The following is an 18,002-nucleotide window of genomic DNA, read 5'->3' on the forward strand; positions in this document are numbered from 1 at the left end:
TTGATAATTTTGTCACGATTTAACTATATATTTCCAATAACAACCTCAATAATAAAAAGGAAATGGCATTCCCAACATGTATAATATAAAATAACATAATATACTATGTTGTCAAGTTTAATTATATTCGTAGAAGATTGGAAATTGAATTTTTTATAATTGTAGACTGTTTTTATCAAGATTTTTTGAATTTTTTTTAAGAAAAAATGAAAATTTTTGTCTAAGCTAGATATTCTGGAACAGTTTCAAATATTCATACTGAATACACTGTTTACACTACCACAACAAACTCAGTTTACCTTCAGTCTCTGAAGATGATAACTTGGTTATATTATATTTACATAAGTACATTTTAAGAGGTGATGAATAATAGAAATAAAACAAAAATGCAAAGTTTGTTCATATTTATTTTATTCGTTTAGAATACTTACCAGATCGCAATCATTCAAGCGTACAAAAATATATTATTAACACATTTACACCATGTATAATTAAATTACATTCTTAATATTAATAAATATATGAAATATTTAAAAACAGTGTTAGATTTTCATCCATTTTTTCACCATAGGATAATAGAAAAATAACATATTTAAACTACTCTGTATTCTATTTGTAAAATACCGGCGATTTTATTAAGTGAACAGCAGACTACTTTTCTTATTAAAAACATTGATAATCATCATCGGAAAAACACAAAATGGATTAAAGTTGTAGCATGCCAATCGGCTTGTTACGTTTTTCTTCGAACATTTTGAATAATCCTTTGTTCACGTATTGCGGCACAGTAGTCACTTCTGATTTATTTATTTCAACATTTGACCTACCACTTCAAAATCTACCTATCTACACTTTAAATCAAAGTAATTATGTGGTGATTTTATTTTTTACATTCGCTGGTAAGTTTATCTTTGCTTTTTTTAAATTATTGTGTTCACAAAAAATTTCAGTTATCTTATGGGATTCCTTTTGTTTTAAGCAAATTAAAAAAAATTAAAGGAAAACATACCAGCGAATATAAAGAATGAAATCACCACAAATTTACTAAAACTACACTTTAATTTAAAGTGTAGACAGATAGAGGAAGAATTCGAAGAAGGAGGTCGGATAAATAAATCAGAAGTGACTACTGCGCCACAATACGTGAATGAGTATTCAAAATGTTTGAAGGAAAAAGTAACGATCCGAATGGCATGTTACAAAGTGGTAGTACTGTAGGAATGTATCATTACATACTTGTAGAATATATACAGTGTTTACATAACAAGTTATTTTGAATCTACATCTATTTAACTAAAAGTAATTACGGTAACAATACCAAAGGTACGTTGTAACAGTCACTACCTTTAACCAAATTAGTTTTAAATATGAGATGTTTTAGTCCCAACAATTTTTTTGTAATTACCAACGTTTTTAATAAGAATTGTACAAATATTCTGCCCTATATTACATTTCTGTATCTAATTACACTTTTAAAGCTTGACATTATAAAAAAAGGGCAAAAATAAAACCAACAGAATGAGTCGTCAAATAAATACTAAGATAATGAGGACTACCTCGTTGGTATTCCTCTTTTTCCATAAAAAAACTCATCAAACCAATATGGCTATTAGGAATAGAAATAAGAAGATGCATAAATTGGTATAATACAAAGAAGCCAGTAAAAAATTGTACGAATGCCCACCAACACATCTTGGTATCTACCGTAACTATATGGAGATCTGGGGATACCATAGCTTCTTCATCAAGGCGCCAGCGCATTCGACACTGTATATTAAGAAGTTTCTGGTCAAGTACAACCCACCTTACTCGCCGAAGAATTCTAACTCTTTCCTATGGTCAAAGCTGCATTAAAAGGAATAATATATGAGTCTGTTAAAGCTGTGAAATAAAAAGCGGCGAGCATCCTGAAGTAACTGAAGGAAACAAACGCAGACCAACACAATTTATGGTTTTACCGAGTTTAAATTACTAGAGAAATGAATTCAAAAAACAAAAGTGAAGTAAAAAAACAGTTTCCATAGACAGCCGCTACAAAAATAACCGTAGAGCCGGGATTCTTCAACAATTGTATTTTCTTGAATATACCAATGTTTTGAAGGGTTATTGTTGTCCCTGATAACCGTTAGTAACAATTGCTTTCGGACAAACTTTTTGTTTTATACTAACAAATCGATAGGTACTGAATTTTCAAGTTATTAGCAAATTATTTTAAACTCTACATGAATTTTGAAAGCTATAGTTCACTAGCTGGGACGACAAAGTAGTTGGGTTTTTCAATGGACGGTGGGCAAAAATTTTTTGGAATGGAAAGGTCACACGGGAACGTTCATTAACGAGATGGGTCGATTATATTAAGGGAATGCTATTTAACTGGTTGAATACCGCATAGAAACGATCCAGATGGATTCAATTACGGTATGCTTTTGTCCAGCAGTGGACTCAGACGAGCTGACACTTCAAAAGCTCAGTCGCCAACTGATTGGATTAAAAGTAAATTGTTTGTAAGTACAACTTGTTTTCTGTTTACATTTTATTTTAATTCGTCTACCAATTCCAATTATTTATGATTCTTTTCATGTGAATTATCCTTGCTGAGCTTAAACGTGTAAAGTGTAACCGATACAGAAAGTTAAGTCTTATTAGTTTCTATTGCAGTGTATATAAGGAACTGGATATTTTGTATTTGTATCACTATTTTAACATAAAAATAAAAAAAACTATTAGTCCTTTGTTAGTCGATCAACCAAATATTTAAAGGGTGGTGTAATTATGAAATCAAAATTGTTCGAATGGTGTCATATACAATGGGAATTTAGTTATTAAGATCCAGAAATCACTTTAACTCATTAAACCACTTTTTAGAAATATATTCATAAAATTATTTATGTATAAACCATCAGATCATTAAAATATATATTCTGAACTTTATAATTATAATTTTACTCCTTTAAAACATATGAGTCAAAGTATCATAAACTTCATTACATTCTTTGGTCCTTCAATGACCTTCCAATGACTCAAAGTACCATAAAGTTTATTATATTGTCTGGTCCTTCGAGCCGTATATGAAACCTTCGATTGACTGATACCACCAAACAGTGAAATTGTAAAAGTTGATCTATTGATTGAAATTTAATTTTAACTTATTTGGTTGATGAATTGATAGCTACCTTGATACTATTATCCCACAGTTTAATTGATTCTATTTTATATGGAACTTTACACTTTTTAATGTGTTAATAGATTTGCCGAACAGAACAAATAGTAGGTATAAATGTAAAATAGATATTTTTTTAATTACCATCATCATTACAAGTATTTTGAACTATAATACGTACTAGTGAGTAAAATTCACCATAAATTTCTCCCAAGAAGTTATTTAGAGTCGAAAAGGTTATTTACCCTACAGTCACTTTATTCATCTAGTATTTCTTCCAAAATTATTTCCATTTATTTCTTTTATTTGTGGTAGTACCTCAATTTGCCAGAGGAATTTCATTTGTATCTTTTTCTGTGTCTTTTGGTAGTTATCCATGTATCGGAACCATATATATTAGTATGGGAGTGTGAATTCAAAAGGTATATACCAGGTTTTAAAAAGATATCAACAAAAATTGAAAATAACTTATTTAGAAACCATTAATTCTATAGGCGGTTCATGCAGATATGTCAAATTAATATTTAGAGCTGTACATGGCTCTATCAGCTTAAATAGAGATTAATTTGGCAGTTGTTAGCAGACGAGTGGAAATGAAAGGAAATTTGTTAAATAAATATCTATTTTACACAAATTTTTAACAATAAAAGAGAGTCTGTTGGCTTGCAAACATATAAACTAGCAGCCTCACATATCAGACTTACAGGTATACTAAATAAAATAATTGTATTAATATCCCAGATAAAATATTTCCACCAGACACTTTCGATTTTAATTTTTAAAGGTTTAATATCGAAAATAAAAAATGAGGTAATAAATAGTAAGAATATAAAATCTGGGACGAACTGTATATATATTTGAAAACGGTGTAAAGCGTGGAGAACGCGTGTAAAATTTTTCTACCCTGAGAATCTAAAAAAATGTATTCATATAAATTAAAAATAACAAAAACTAAACTAACATTGATAATATTAGGACAATACTTATATATTTATATAAAAAAAAACATAAATATAATGAGGTAGTTCTACAACTGACTAAGCAGTTTTTAAGTATTTGAACAAAAAGGTATAAATTGATCAGTTTTTCTTTTGTACCAAAATAAATGGAAAATTGGAAACTAATAGAGTTGTTATCTGTCATGACACTCTTAATTTTGGTACAAATTTGTATAACAGAACAATTACAGATGCCTCGTTGGAAATAACATTATTAAAACTACCGGAAACTCGGAAAATCATCCGGTAAAAATTTAAAAAAAAATTATATTTTCTTATTTATATCACCCTATATATAGATATTTATCTAAATATGGGAAAATATACTGAGTGTGTGTATCTACGAGGCATCTTTTAGATAAGAAAGGAAACGTTGACTACCAACTACGAAATAACTCATATTTTACCCCCCGAAGAGATTTTCTTTCACATAATTCAACAAATGAAATATTTTTTTTAAATCCACATTTTCAATACCTTTGTATTTCAATTAGTTATTTCAATGATTTAATGCGATTAAATGAAATTGTGAAAATTGTCTTGGTAGTCAACGTGTTAAAATATAAGTTGGTTCATAACATTAACAAAACAATATGTACAGGACGGTATCCAAAAGTTAACAATAACTTATCAAAACTGCTTTACGAATAATGAAGATGGTTTATTGAATAAATTATCGTTAATTTTTGAAATACCAGAAAAAACACCACGATCAATCCTTATGGAAATTTGGTTTTAATACTTGGAAACTTGGCACAATGATAGTTCAAAGTAAGCTTGTTCCAAACTATCACGGTGTCAAGTTTTAGAAAAACTGATCGAAGACACTTTGCTTATGGTACCATTAGACTCTTCAGATGTACTTTTTGGAGATTGGGAAGGTTTTGGGGTTTTGTACCCATTGAGACTTCCAATCAGCTTGTTCCAAACTATCACGGTGTCAAGTTTTAGAAAAACTGATCGAAGACACTTTGCTTATGGTACCATTAGACTCTTTAGATGTACTTTTTGGAGATTGGGAAGGTTTTGGGGTTTTGCGCCCAATGAGAGTTTCAATCAGCTTGTTTCAAACTATCATGGTGTTAAGTTTTAGAGAAACTGGCGGAAACCCCTTCTCTTATGGTACCATTAGACTCTTCAGATGTATTTTTTGGAGGTTTGGAAGGTTTTGGGGTTTTGTGCCCTATGAGACTTTCAATCAGCTTGTTCCAAACTATCATGGTGTTAAGTTTTAGAAAAACTGACGGAAGCCCCTTCTCTTATGGTACCATTAGACTCTTCAGATGTATTTTTTGGAGATTGGGAAGGTTTTGGTGTTTTGTGCCCAATGAGAGTTTCAATCGGCTTGTTCCAAACTATCATGGTGTCAAGTTTTAGAAAAACTGATCGAAGACACTTTGCTTACGGTACCCTTAGACTCTTCAGAGGTAGTTTTGAGAAGGTTTTTGGGTTTTTTATGCCCAATGAGACTTTCAATCAGCTTGCTTCAAGCATCATGGTGTCATGGCCGAAACCCAATTTCCATAAGGATTGATCGGGGTAATTTGCAATTATGCATTATGTAACTTCTACTCATAATAAAATTGTACCATTATAAAACATAAACTAACGATTGTTTAAAATTAATGATTTGAAAAAACTATTGCTTTTCATTTTTACCATTTTGTACATGTAGCATTGGAATGTAAGATGGTAAGAAAAAATGCGTAGAAGGTAACTGTTCAATAAGCGGCCTATTTTAATACTTTAAAGTGCGGTATTGCCAACTCTCAAAGAAAAAATAATCAATTCTGATTAAATTAGAACAAATAGTTGGATAAAAAAAAACATCATTTCATTCGCAGTATATAAGATGTATACAATGTGTTCATATAAATCGTAGAATTAGGAAATTATTCTTCGTGAAAGGTTCTGCATAGTATAAAATCTACATTGCAACTGTACTACAGTATGTATCAAAATTTTATGTTAAAAAAACATAAATTTGGTTCCAACTTTCATATTTTATAATATCGAAAAGAAAACTTTTGTAATTTTGGACAATTTTTTGATTAGTAGTAAATTTTATAAACCAAAACTTACAAATCGCAAAAAAAAAGTTTAAATAAATGACTTTCATCTTTTCAAGTTGGCAAAAGTGCTGGGAAACATTTTATGTGACGAGGAATGTTCTTATGAGGTATATGAATAGTTTTTGTGAACCATGAATATGCGTCATTTTTTTTTTTTAAATTATTTTCAACCTTTTTCGTCGTACTAAGAAAATTTTTACAATTACAAAAATATTATCGAAGCGGTTATTTTTTATTTTACTTTAAATGTATCCGTAAAATTTCGAATTATTTCATTTTTAACATTATTTGAGCATTTTTTTGTTCCGAAAAATTATGCAAAAAAGTGGTATTTTAACTTTAAGGCAAACAGGGATACTTGTATAATCGATTATCACCTATCAAAATAAATTACACCATTCGACAACAAAAAATAATGATAAAATCATGGGTAACTAAAAATCATCCCCTAAAAAATATTAATTTTGTTAATTTACGTTTGAAACTGAGAAAATATTTGAATTTAGAAAAATAGTATATTTCGAACAAAGTTTTATACCAAATTTTTGAAAGCTATACATATTTTAGGTTTGTGTCTATTAGCGAATCCAAAATTGAAGAAAGAATATTTGTAGAGTCAGATATTTAGAAGATAATTCAAAATTAAGCGTTTGCTACAAGATTAGTATCAAAAAAAAGTCTGGGAATTGTTCAATGTAGACTAAAAAAAAATCTCACGTTTTCCCTACTTTTATTTAGAATTTTTTCACGAAAACATTGTTACTATGACTGATGAATATGATGAGAAGTTACGCTAAAATATTGGAAAACGTTATCGAGGAAAAAATATTGGTAGACTACTCCTGGTTGGAAATTAGGGAAACTCCGACTACAGAATACACTAGATGAACAAAGAAATGAGTAAATCAATTCTTTTCAATCCAAAATAAATTAATTTCAATAGTTTTTATACATAAGACCGATAGGAATTAATATACCTGAAAAGTTTTTTTTGTTTTTATTTTGATATTATATATAGTTAAATAAAAAAAATTTCCCAGTGTAGGTATAATCGAATATACAGTCATCCGCACGTTTTGGAGCATACTACTGAAAAAACGGTAACTATATAAAAAAACGGGAACTACTCTAAAAATATACAAGGAAAATATAAAAAATAATCGTTGTTTTTGTACAATTTAAAAAGGCACATACTAATTAATCTGTGACATAAATAACATTTTATTAAAAAATTTTGTACGCACTGTTTTTTTTCCTTTCAAACAACAGATTATTCTTTGGATATTATTTTTTTTTTTCAATTTTCAAGGTCGTTTTCCAGACAATTTAAATGTAACAAAAAAATTGTTAACAAAGACACTATTTCTGTTTGAAAAATAAAAGAAAAATACTTAGTTTGGTAGCATTTTGCTTAAAAAAATAAGCAACCAATAAGCAAAGTATTATTTTTATCCTTTGTACAGGGTTTAATAGTGAAACGGAATATTTTGGTAGCTCTAGAGCTTCTACACAGCTTCTGTTGTATGTCCACTCTGATTTTTGTTATACAAGAGTATTAATATCTTGCATAAACTTAATTAGTCTATAATTTAGACCCTTTCCATCATTTAATCAATGTCCAAAGCCCTAGTTATATCGACAAACCACATTTTTCACACAAGAATCAAAGAAACTCATGTCCCTTCAATTCAATTTTATAATGGATAATATAATAAAAATTCTGACAAAAATTCTGGAACAAACAAAAAAAAAAATAATTGGAAACAGACTTGTTAAGAACGTAAAAATGAACATACAACCTAGAAGGAATATCACCTAAATGTTGGCGAGATTGCTGGACTTTGTCTTAAACAGGCAGTAGCCTAGTAATATGGTTATCTATGTTAAAAAAAAGAAGAAGTCTACACAGCGGGTATTTTTATTTAGGAGAAACTGCAATGTGTTATCATGAGACGAGGGGATAGTGTAAGAAATATTTTAAGAACTAAGGAGTTAGTAAACCCAGTAAAAAAGATCTTTCTGTCAAAACCTCTAAGAAGAAGACCAAAATATTGATGGATAGATGGAGTTGACATCGATTATAGAATAAGTGTAGAGAAACGGTTGGAAAATTTCTCACCTTTTGATGGTGATGTGGTGTAAGAAAATTCGTACTCCTCATAATTTTAATCGAGCTCAAAAAGACTACAAAGCTGTGGCCAAACCTTGACAATGATCCTGACTACAGATAGTTGAAATTGTTAAACCTCAACACTACATCAACCGAGTAAGTTTTTATGAGCAGATACCGAATGTTATCGGTCAAAGTTATTTTATTGATGATGAACTTGCTGAAATTGGTATCTTTTGATTGATTTAAAAGAATGGCGATGTTATTTGACATCAATAACATCCCTTTTTCAGTCATAGGGAACGAAGGACATCATCTTGTAAAAATAATTTTCATGTTTCCTCAGTCATATGCAATTATTTTGATTATATTTGTCACAATTGTAAAAATTGGAAAATTTTTTGAATACATTTCGAAAAGTGTATAAATTTTGACTACTTTTTTTTAACAGAAAAGCCTTTTACGGTGTCAATAAATTTCAGAATAATTTAATTTCAACTCGGTGCATAATTAATATTTTCTTATAACCCTGTTTAACACTTATACAGATTAAATGGTGTCTTTATTAAAATTTTTGTACACTTAAAAATTATTTACAACTTTGGACACTGACGTAGCTAGACGGGGGTGAAATGAGCCTTCGCCCTTAAAGGGACTTGAAAATTATTGAAAAACATCTTGTTTAGCAATATACTGTTAATCGAAGCGGATTTAACTGTATGTAAATGAATAACAATATCAGGGGACTTCAATAAAGCAAAATCTCAAAAATTATAAGATCTTCTATCCCTTTGGGCAATCATGAGATATTTTGACACTGTCTAAGCTTGTTCGGTAACCTAGATTTATTGGGTACGAAAAAAAAGGGCCTCGTTTATGAGGCTCCACCCACATCTATATTAATAAACGCTACGCCACCGTGTCTGGATATTAACCAGTTTAACCAACTGCGGTAACGTCTAATATATAACAATTAACACTGTTCTTCCAATTATGTAACATTTAACATATTTTTCAACAATTATACAGTTAGTTTATACGCACATCATTCCATATAATTACAAACATACACAAGTCACATTTATTATGAATTGATATTTTTTTTTATTTTTTTAGTTAAAAATTATGTAGAAGTCCAAAGCTGCCTTAAATATTTAACTGAAATAATTTTTTTTATTTTCAAAACATTTCTACATAAATTTTATTATGAACCAATAAAAAAATTTCATCGCAAATATGATAAATGAAGTTAATGGTAAAAACTTGATCAGTCCCTGGAAGAAACTGATGAATTGTAGAAATGATTATCTTCTAAATATATTTTGAAAGTAACACGTACTGTATTGGAAGATGTGGACAGAAGACGAAACCTTCATCCACTCCACATTCTCTCCACTACATCTGGGTGCGTGTAAAAGACGAGAAGAAGATCTTTGGCGGCACCCCTGTGCCATTGCAAGAAAAGGAGATACAATAGATCCTTTGGGTCGGGGTGTACATAGTACCCCAATATAAGACCAGGTTTGCATGCAAATACGAATGTAGGTACTGTGGGGAAGACAAAAATCCTCTAGTTACAGATACTGGAGTGTTTTGAAAATGGAGAGCAAGTTGTAGATTGTCCAGCGACGAAAGTAGGTCCAATAGAGAGGCACAATTGACCAACGTTATAATCTACTCTAAAGTTAATTTTTTGTTCATTCATTTTGCTACAAAATGGATATAAAAATGATGCACGAAACATATTTATGATAATAACATTTGATACAAATGACATAAACCTTCGATTTGTTCTCTGTAGTACAAAATAGACGGAACTAGAATTTTCTAGAAAAAAGTGAGGTTATCGTAACCAACAAGCATTTGATGAGTATGAGCAAGTACTATAAGAGATACAAGACATTTAATTAGCATTACTACTCATTTACTTAACAAAATTGAAGTTTTAATTTTGTGTTTTTAGCACGAAAAAAAATTATGACAATAAGATATGATGCAATTATCTTAAAAAACCCCATATAACAAATCTAGCCCAAAATTTTTTTTTAAGTTGTACAAAATAAATAGAACTAGAATTTCGTGGAAGGATCCTGCAAGATATTATATTTGAAGGTAGGGGACACAAGAGATAATGCAAATATATGGTAAACACATACATTTGAAAAAAAATTTCTACAGAAACATTTATAGTCACGCATATACGTTTAAGCTTGTAGTGACTGTTTTTATCTGTTACATAACCTCGTTCTTTATGGTTTTTTATTGTTTATGACCCTCTAGTTATGTTTGTGACGAGTTGCAAAGAATTCAAAGTAAAAAACGAAGAAGAAAACCTCATACAAACCCAATTTTTCAGTAACTCAATTGTTTATGACCCTTTAGTTATATTTGTAACAAGTTACACAGATTAAACAGTAGAAGATTGTTTTTATCTGTTATATAACCTCGTTCTTTGTGGTTTTTCATTGTTTGTGACCCTCTAGTTATGTTTGTGACGAGTTGCAAAGAATTAAGAAAACCGTTTTTAGTCGCCATACAAATTCATTTGACATTATCTCATTTTTTTATGACCAATTAGTTATGATAGGGACAGTATGACAAATTGAGTAGTCAAAAAAGAAGAAGACTGTTCTTATTCACTATATGAATTGAACATGTAATTTTTGTTTGATTTTAATTCAGTTAGTTGACAATAAAAGAAATTAAAACTGTTTCGAATGAAATGCAAAAATGTTTCAAGCCAAACTTTTTCAAATTATCGATAAGCTACCAAAATACAAGGTGTAACATTTTTAACGAATATAGGATACTTTTACGCTCGTAATTCATTATTTTTATCAGAGTTATAAATAAAAATACCAATTCATATACTTATCACTTACAGATGAGATAAAAAATACGTGAAACGATTTATCCATTTAAGATGATCGAACGAAAAGCTCAACTATCCGTATATACGATACAAAAAAATTAAAATAACTGTACAATTTTCCTTAAAATCTAACTATATGTAAGGAGTTTCAGGTACCAGGTGTTTTTTTTTAACAATACATACAGAATGTTGAACCAAAAGTTATTTTTTCAAACATTCCGTATTATAGTAAATTTTACATTCGAAAACCGATTTGAACAATCGTTTTTTAAACATCCAAACATATTTTTTGACCTATTAATTGAAGTGTTGGTTTATTTTTGATTGTACAAATCGGAGATATGCGTTTAGAAACGGACAACATATTCTTCGATTAACATTTTTTTTATCTACGAATGTGCTTAGATATACTTGAATATATGTGCTTTATAGATTTTAAATTACAGCAGAAAAATACCTCACAGCCTAATTAGGGTAAAAGAAGATATTTACAGTGCTAAGTAAAATACAAAATGGGTACTGGTTGTCAAAGTTTGTTTTAATGGTTAATTCTTGTTCCAAATCAAAATTACAAACTCGTTAATGACCAAATTGTACAAAAGAAAACAAAATCGAATAACTTAATGTAGATATCTGCGAATTAAGCGAAGTTTGAGTAGCAGTTGAGCCCCCAGTGTAAAACCAAAAGAAACCAAAAGAAGAATGTGAAGACCAAGGGAAAACTGAACATGTTTCGAAGCATGTACAACAAAGGAGATCGTTGCTATTTCCTATACAAACTCATTTTTTATTGTTATGACAAGTTGAACAGTAAAACAACTAAGAAAACTGTTTGTATTCGTTATACGAAATCTTTCTTTATTGCTTTTCATTGTTACAATTGTTTATGACCCTCTAGTCAGTCAACAATAAAAAAAAATAATTCTTACTCGTCATCATGTCTCAAAGACTTATTATAAATTATATTTAGTATGACAAATTACACAACAAAGAAGACCTATTTGCTTTGACGGTCTTTTTTATGGTTTCTCATTGTCATTACTTATGTTTGTGATGAATTGCAAAGAACAGTAAAGTACGAATAGGAAGACTGTTCTTGTTTGTCATACAAACTCATTTTTCACTATCTGAATTATTTATGACCCTTTATTTCTATTTGTAACAAGTTACATAGTTATGACCCTCTACTTGTTATTGACGAGTTGCAAAGAATTATATATTATTATTATAGTTATTTTTGTAATGGTTTTTTTATGGTCACAATTGTTTGTGACCTATTAGTTATGTTTGTGACGAATTATAAGTATATAATAATGAACAAAGGAGAATAAAACTGTTATTATTCGTTATTAGAACTCATTTTTCACTATTTCAATTGTTCATGACCAATAAATTATGTTTAGTATAATAAATTAAACAAGGAAGAAAACCTATTCGTTATACGACCTCGTTATTAATGGTCTTCTATAGTCACAATAATTTGTGACCTTTTAGATATGTTTGTGACGAGTTATAATTATTTAATAGTGAAAAAAGAAGAAGAAAACTGTTATTATTCGTTATTAGAACTCATTTGTCACTGTGTCAATTATTTATGACCAATAAATTATGTCTAATATAACAAATAATATAATGAATAAAACTTATTATTCGCTTTACGAATCTTTTGTTTATGATTTTCAATTGTCACAATTGTTTATGACCTTCTGGTTATATGTGTGAAGAGTTACAAAGAATGAGCTGTGAAAAACTAAGAAGAAATATGTTTCTTTATATGAACTCATTTTTAATTGTTTATGACCAACAAGTAATTTATTTACTGCCATTTTGTCTGTGACAGCATTTATAAATATCAAGTAATAGTTAATTTTTTTCATATTTTAGTTGTTTTGTTTGCTTATAATCATCATTTTTAATATTGGAATGAGGTTTATCAATAATTAAAAAATTAATTAGTTACAAGAAAAAAATAACCGGTTCAATTAGATGGTTATAATTAATATTATATTTTTTGAATTATCGATTTAGTAAACGTACATTTTAATTAAATAGTTGAATAAATAATCAATTTATAATCGATTACCAAAAAAAGTGTGTCAGAAAACAAAACCCATAAATTTTGATTTATGCTCGACTTAACCTAACAGATTATACAGGATGATGAAAAAAATTAAAATACTAAATATGCAAGTTTTTTTTTTGAAATTTTTTATGAATACACCCTGTATAAATAAAATTTCTGTCCGTTTCTAAACGTCATTAATTTCTATAATATTGAGCAATATGATAAATATGTACATGTACAAAAAAAAATTGAAAATATTCGTTGCAAATACAAATACTTCCAGAATATTGCCGGAAAATTTCAGATTCAACAACTAGAGCAAACAAAAAAATCAGTCCTTAACAATTTATGAAGAGCGGTTTTGTAAAGCTGTTTCTCTTTAGTTTGGTTTAAATAAGGGCAGTAAGAAAAAGCGAAATAACGCTCATCCGAACTAAATTTTCATTTTAGAGAGCAACAAAAGGTTTCAAATAATTTTGGCAATAGAAAAAATTCTAATAGAGAAATTATGATAGAATTCAACAAAAATTGTAGGGAACAAATTTCATCTCCCTCGTATAGTATCTCAATCACCATAGGGATGATTGAGATGATTATAATTTTAACATGAAAATGTTTCATGTATTATTTTTGTATTGTTGATTTCCGAAAGTCAACTACATTTGTTTGACCATGACCTTGAATCTTGAGTGGTCGATAAATATGGTTGACGAAAGGGATTCAGTACATATGGTTATATATTGATGGGGTTATTTAATTCAAATTGCAAGGAACAAATTTCATCTCCCTCATATAGTATCTCAATCACCATACTAAGTATTTTTTTGTAACTTGCTATGGAAAATGTTGATAGATACATAATATGATTGGTTAATTTACGAGGGATGTTTGAAATGATTATAATTTTAACATCAAAATGTTTTATGAATTATTGATTTCCGAAAGGCAACTACATTTGTTTAATGATATTCACAATGAAAATCGAAATTTTGTCAAAAATTGAACGAATTTGGGAAATAATATAAAATGTAATGAATATTTTTTATATTTCAATTTATTTCAACTCTCATGTATAGTATAGATACTACTGAGGGATTTTTTGAATTTTTCAATTTATAGTATTGATTTTATTATATTACTTTGAAGGTGAGTAAATTTTCTTCTTATATATAAAATGAATAGGAAGCTTACAGCACCGGAAATTCAAATGTGGTCCAATGAAAGTCACGATAAACAGATATCAGTAAGTATAGTAAAGAAACGCTCTCAAAAAGCTGGCCTGAATGACAGAATTTCTACAAAGAAACCACTCGACTAGAATGGGCCCATGTACATAAAGATTGGACAGTAGAAAACTGGAAACGAGTTCTGTGGACTGATGAATCTATATTCGAAATGCTTGGGCAGGTCACATCTAATTAATGTCGACTTTGGAAGTATTAAAGCGCAGGAATTGTAAATTTGTAAATATAATAGAAGGAAGAAGAAGCATTTCTGACCAAAATTTGTAACATCAAAGCATCCGAGAAAACCCATAGAGACAGGAAGTGGGCTTTGAGAAAAACTGTAGCTGAAGCTCAAAAAGTAAGTACCGGAAAAGAAAAAAAGGAAGACTACCTACAAAAATAAAAGAAGCTCTTAAGGCAAAGAGTGGCAAAAACAAAACTTGTAAAAAAAACCAAGTCTCGCAAATCAGTTCTTCTATCGTAAAAAGTTTTGTTTTCAATGGTACTTATTTCTCTAAACTTAATTAAAAATGCGCTAAAAAATAAATTTCTCGATGAAGTTGGTTTTAAAGTACGATTTAAATAAAACAGCTGGGCAAAAACGCATCCCGATGGGTGTGGGAGTGTTTTTCATATGCTGGACTAGGGGATCTCTACAGAATTAACCTTTTCACTGCTAGAAAAGATAATGACCCAAAGCCCAAATCTAAGCTTTGTCTTAACTATTTACAAAATAAAGAAGATAGTAAGTTAGAAATAATGAAATGACCCCCGCAATCTCCGGACCTAAATCCAATAGAATTACTGAGGGGTGAACTGGACCGGAAAGTTAGAAAAAATTTAATCCCAGTTCTTTTGAAGATATTTAGAAGGCTCTTCAAACGTCTTGGAATAATATACCAAATAGTGTGTTAGAAAAACTTATAAAAAGAATGCCACGTGTAGTTAAAGAATTAGTGGCCATCAGAAGTGGTTTCTTCGATGAAAAGAAAGTGTAGCAGTACAAGAGACAAAATATGTTAATGGTTTTATGATATGATATTTTTAAAATAAAACTTTAACTTGATTTATTTTATTTTTAATAATTGTTTTAATAAATGTTCTTCTCGTCCGGAAACTTTCTGTCGGCAGTGTATGATTTTGTTTATTTATTTACATTTGCAGATTCCCCCAAAGCAATATACAAACATAATTGAAAGAATTACTATACGAGGGATAATTGGAATAAATTTACCATTCAAACAGTTTCTTCAGTTCCAAACAATTATTCAGTAGAACTTTTCGTTTTTGAATTAAATTAATCCAGATAAGCGTTATCACTATCCACATTGAACAAATTAAAAATTTCCCTAATCGTTAAAATCTGATGGCAATTATTACCCATTCGGTCCTAATATGGGACTTTTTCTTCTACTTTGATCGGTCGTGTTTAAAGTCGTATCATTAAGGGATGTCATTTGAGTTCCATTTAATGAAACGTTTCTAGAAGATTCTGATGAATGTATATCATCACAGGAACTGCGAATGTCTTCGTTTTCACCGAAATGTGGATTACACTGATGGTGATTGGCAGTTCGAAGCTTTTTCGAATTTTCGAATAATTTATGGAGATCGTAAAATTTGGAAGGTTTTACGTTTGAATTGGGGTCTTCTTCGTAGCGTAGAGGCGTGAGTTTTTCGAGTTTGACGGGCAGTCCTTGACCATTACAACTGAACGGGTAAAACTGGAAAAAACATATCTAATGTTAGACCATACATGATACCAAATTAAGTCATCAATACATTCCATACAATGATAACGACACTGTGGGAAGTACCCACAAAAGTTTTTTCAAATTACATATAAAATTGATTATTTTGGCACTAATAATTTTTTAATGTGCTTTGATAATGCTGGTTATTCGCTTACAATGAAAGACGGTTACAAAATCTATTATAATATTTAAGGAATTTCAGTAATTCATTGATTTCTGTCGGGTAGTTGACTGTCTCCTTGAGCTCTCTAACTCTCTAACCTTTTAGAAGTGATCGGCAGATTCTTTTCCATTGATTTCAGTATATGATAGAAGTTACATAAAAAAAGACTGTTATATCAAGAGTATTGAGGGTTTGGTAGATGTCATGAATGTTTTGAACCATTGGATGGTCGATAAATATGGTTTACAAAAAAGAGTCAGTACATATGGTGGTATATCTATGGGGTTAACAAGCTTTTTCCAAATAATATTGATGAAAAACCATGAATTATCACAGCTATGATTGATACATGAAAAGCACTTAAAATATAACAGCTGTATGAGAGGGAGTATGTCTTTTGAGAAACTAAAATTAATTATAATTTCATACAATTGATTTAGAAAAAAAAATTACTAAAGTTTCAATGGAAAGTCGGCATGAATTGTAACTTAACTGTACACAGTACACCACATTACGTGACCATATTGGGAATGTGCGGTGACCTTCCAGATCACCAGATTTATCACCAACATTTTTTTATATGAATATTTATGGGAACGAAACATGAATTTTAAACATGAAAAAGGCTGTATAGTTCACCAGTGTAAACACTAGAAATCGACAAACTTACAAGTTTTTGGTTTATAGAGACGACTGCGCAGCTGTCACCAAATTCAGTTTTGGAGGTATCGGTATATAGGAGTAGGTCGGAGGATTTTTTGTTCCAACGAGGGGAAAAAGGCAAAGGAAATGAGGAGGTCACTAAAAAGTTGGATAAAAGGTTAGATACTCAAGATATTCATCCAGTACTTCAAATACCTTCTTTCATGCAAGCCGAAGGGGATCTGCTGTCTGATAACTGTTGAGCCCTATAAAGAGGATCTCTCTCTCTCTCTCAATCTCTAAGAAAGACAGATCCAATCAAAGAAGAAGGTAGTGAAGAAGCTGGCTTTTGATCCTCACAATTTGTATGAATCGACTGGAAGAGAGTGGGATGGAACTGAAAGCGAGGAACATTAAGTGGATGAAGATTCGTTCTTCGACTTTGAACCACGCCATCTACAAATCGGTGATTTTGTCGAATTCAGGGGAGGGGGCAAACACCGTTTTACATTGGATAAGTTGATTGTGGTAGTGACAGTCAGGGGGGAAAAACATTGGTTAGTTTTTTGAAGTCAACCGATTGTTTTCCGTAGGAAAGGTTCTTCTAAAGGATCGCTACCCTACCTCATATTAGGAAAAAAATCTTGGAATTTGCTAATTTAGCATAAGAGTTAAAATTTTCGCATACGCTGTAGTTGAGAATCAAATTTGTGATGGATAAGAATAGTAGAGATGTGTCTTCTTGTACGGGACTCAATTCGGAAAGACTGTGAAGCTTTTCGATTGAAATAGGGGACACTTTTAACTTACGTACCTGCGGATTTTCCGTTATATGCACATGTCCGTTCATATAAGGTTTGGCAGAACCGTTAGAATGAGAATTCGGAAATTCTTCACCGCCCTAAAAAAATAATAAAACAACCGCTAATTTTCTGAAATA

At 30.0% G+C, this 18,002-nt stretch overlaps 1 protein-coding gene across 2 annotated transcripts in view; it reads right to left on the reverse strand.

The window, feature by feature from the left end:
* Positions 1–394: 394 nt before the first annotated feature.
* The window catches only part of LOC130894985 (immunoglobulin superfamily DCC subclass member 3-like), a 72,216-nt gene continuing 54,608 nt past the window's right edge, over positions 395–18,002 (reverse strand). For both annotated transcript variants that reach the window (XM_057802068.1, XM_057802069.1), the window contains exons 15-16: positions 17,877–17,963; positions 395–16,227 (exon numbers count right to left, since the gene is read on the reverse strand). In XM_057802068.1, coding sequence (XP_057658051.1) covers positions 15,880–16,227; positions 17,877–17,963 — 435 coding nt within the window. In that variant the 3' untranslated portion in view covers positions 395–15,879. The remainder of the gene's footprint in view (positions 16,228–17,876; positions 17,964–18,002) is intronic.

Source organism: Diorhabda carinulata, chromosome 6 (assembly GCF_026250575.1).
Source record: "Diorhabda carinulata isolate Delta chromosome 6, icDioCari1.1, whole genome shotgun sequence".
NCBI lineage: Eukaryota > Metazoa > Arthropoda > Insecta > Coleoptera > Chrysomelidae > Diorhabda > Diorhabda carinulata.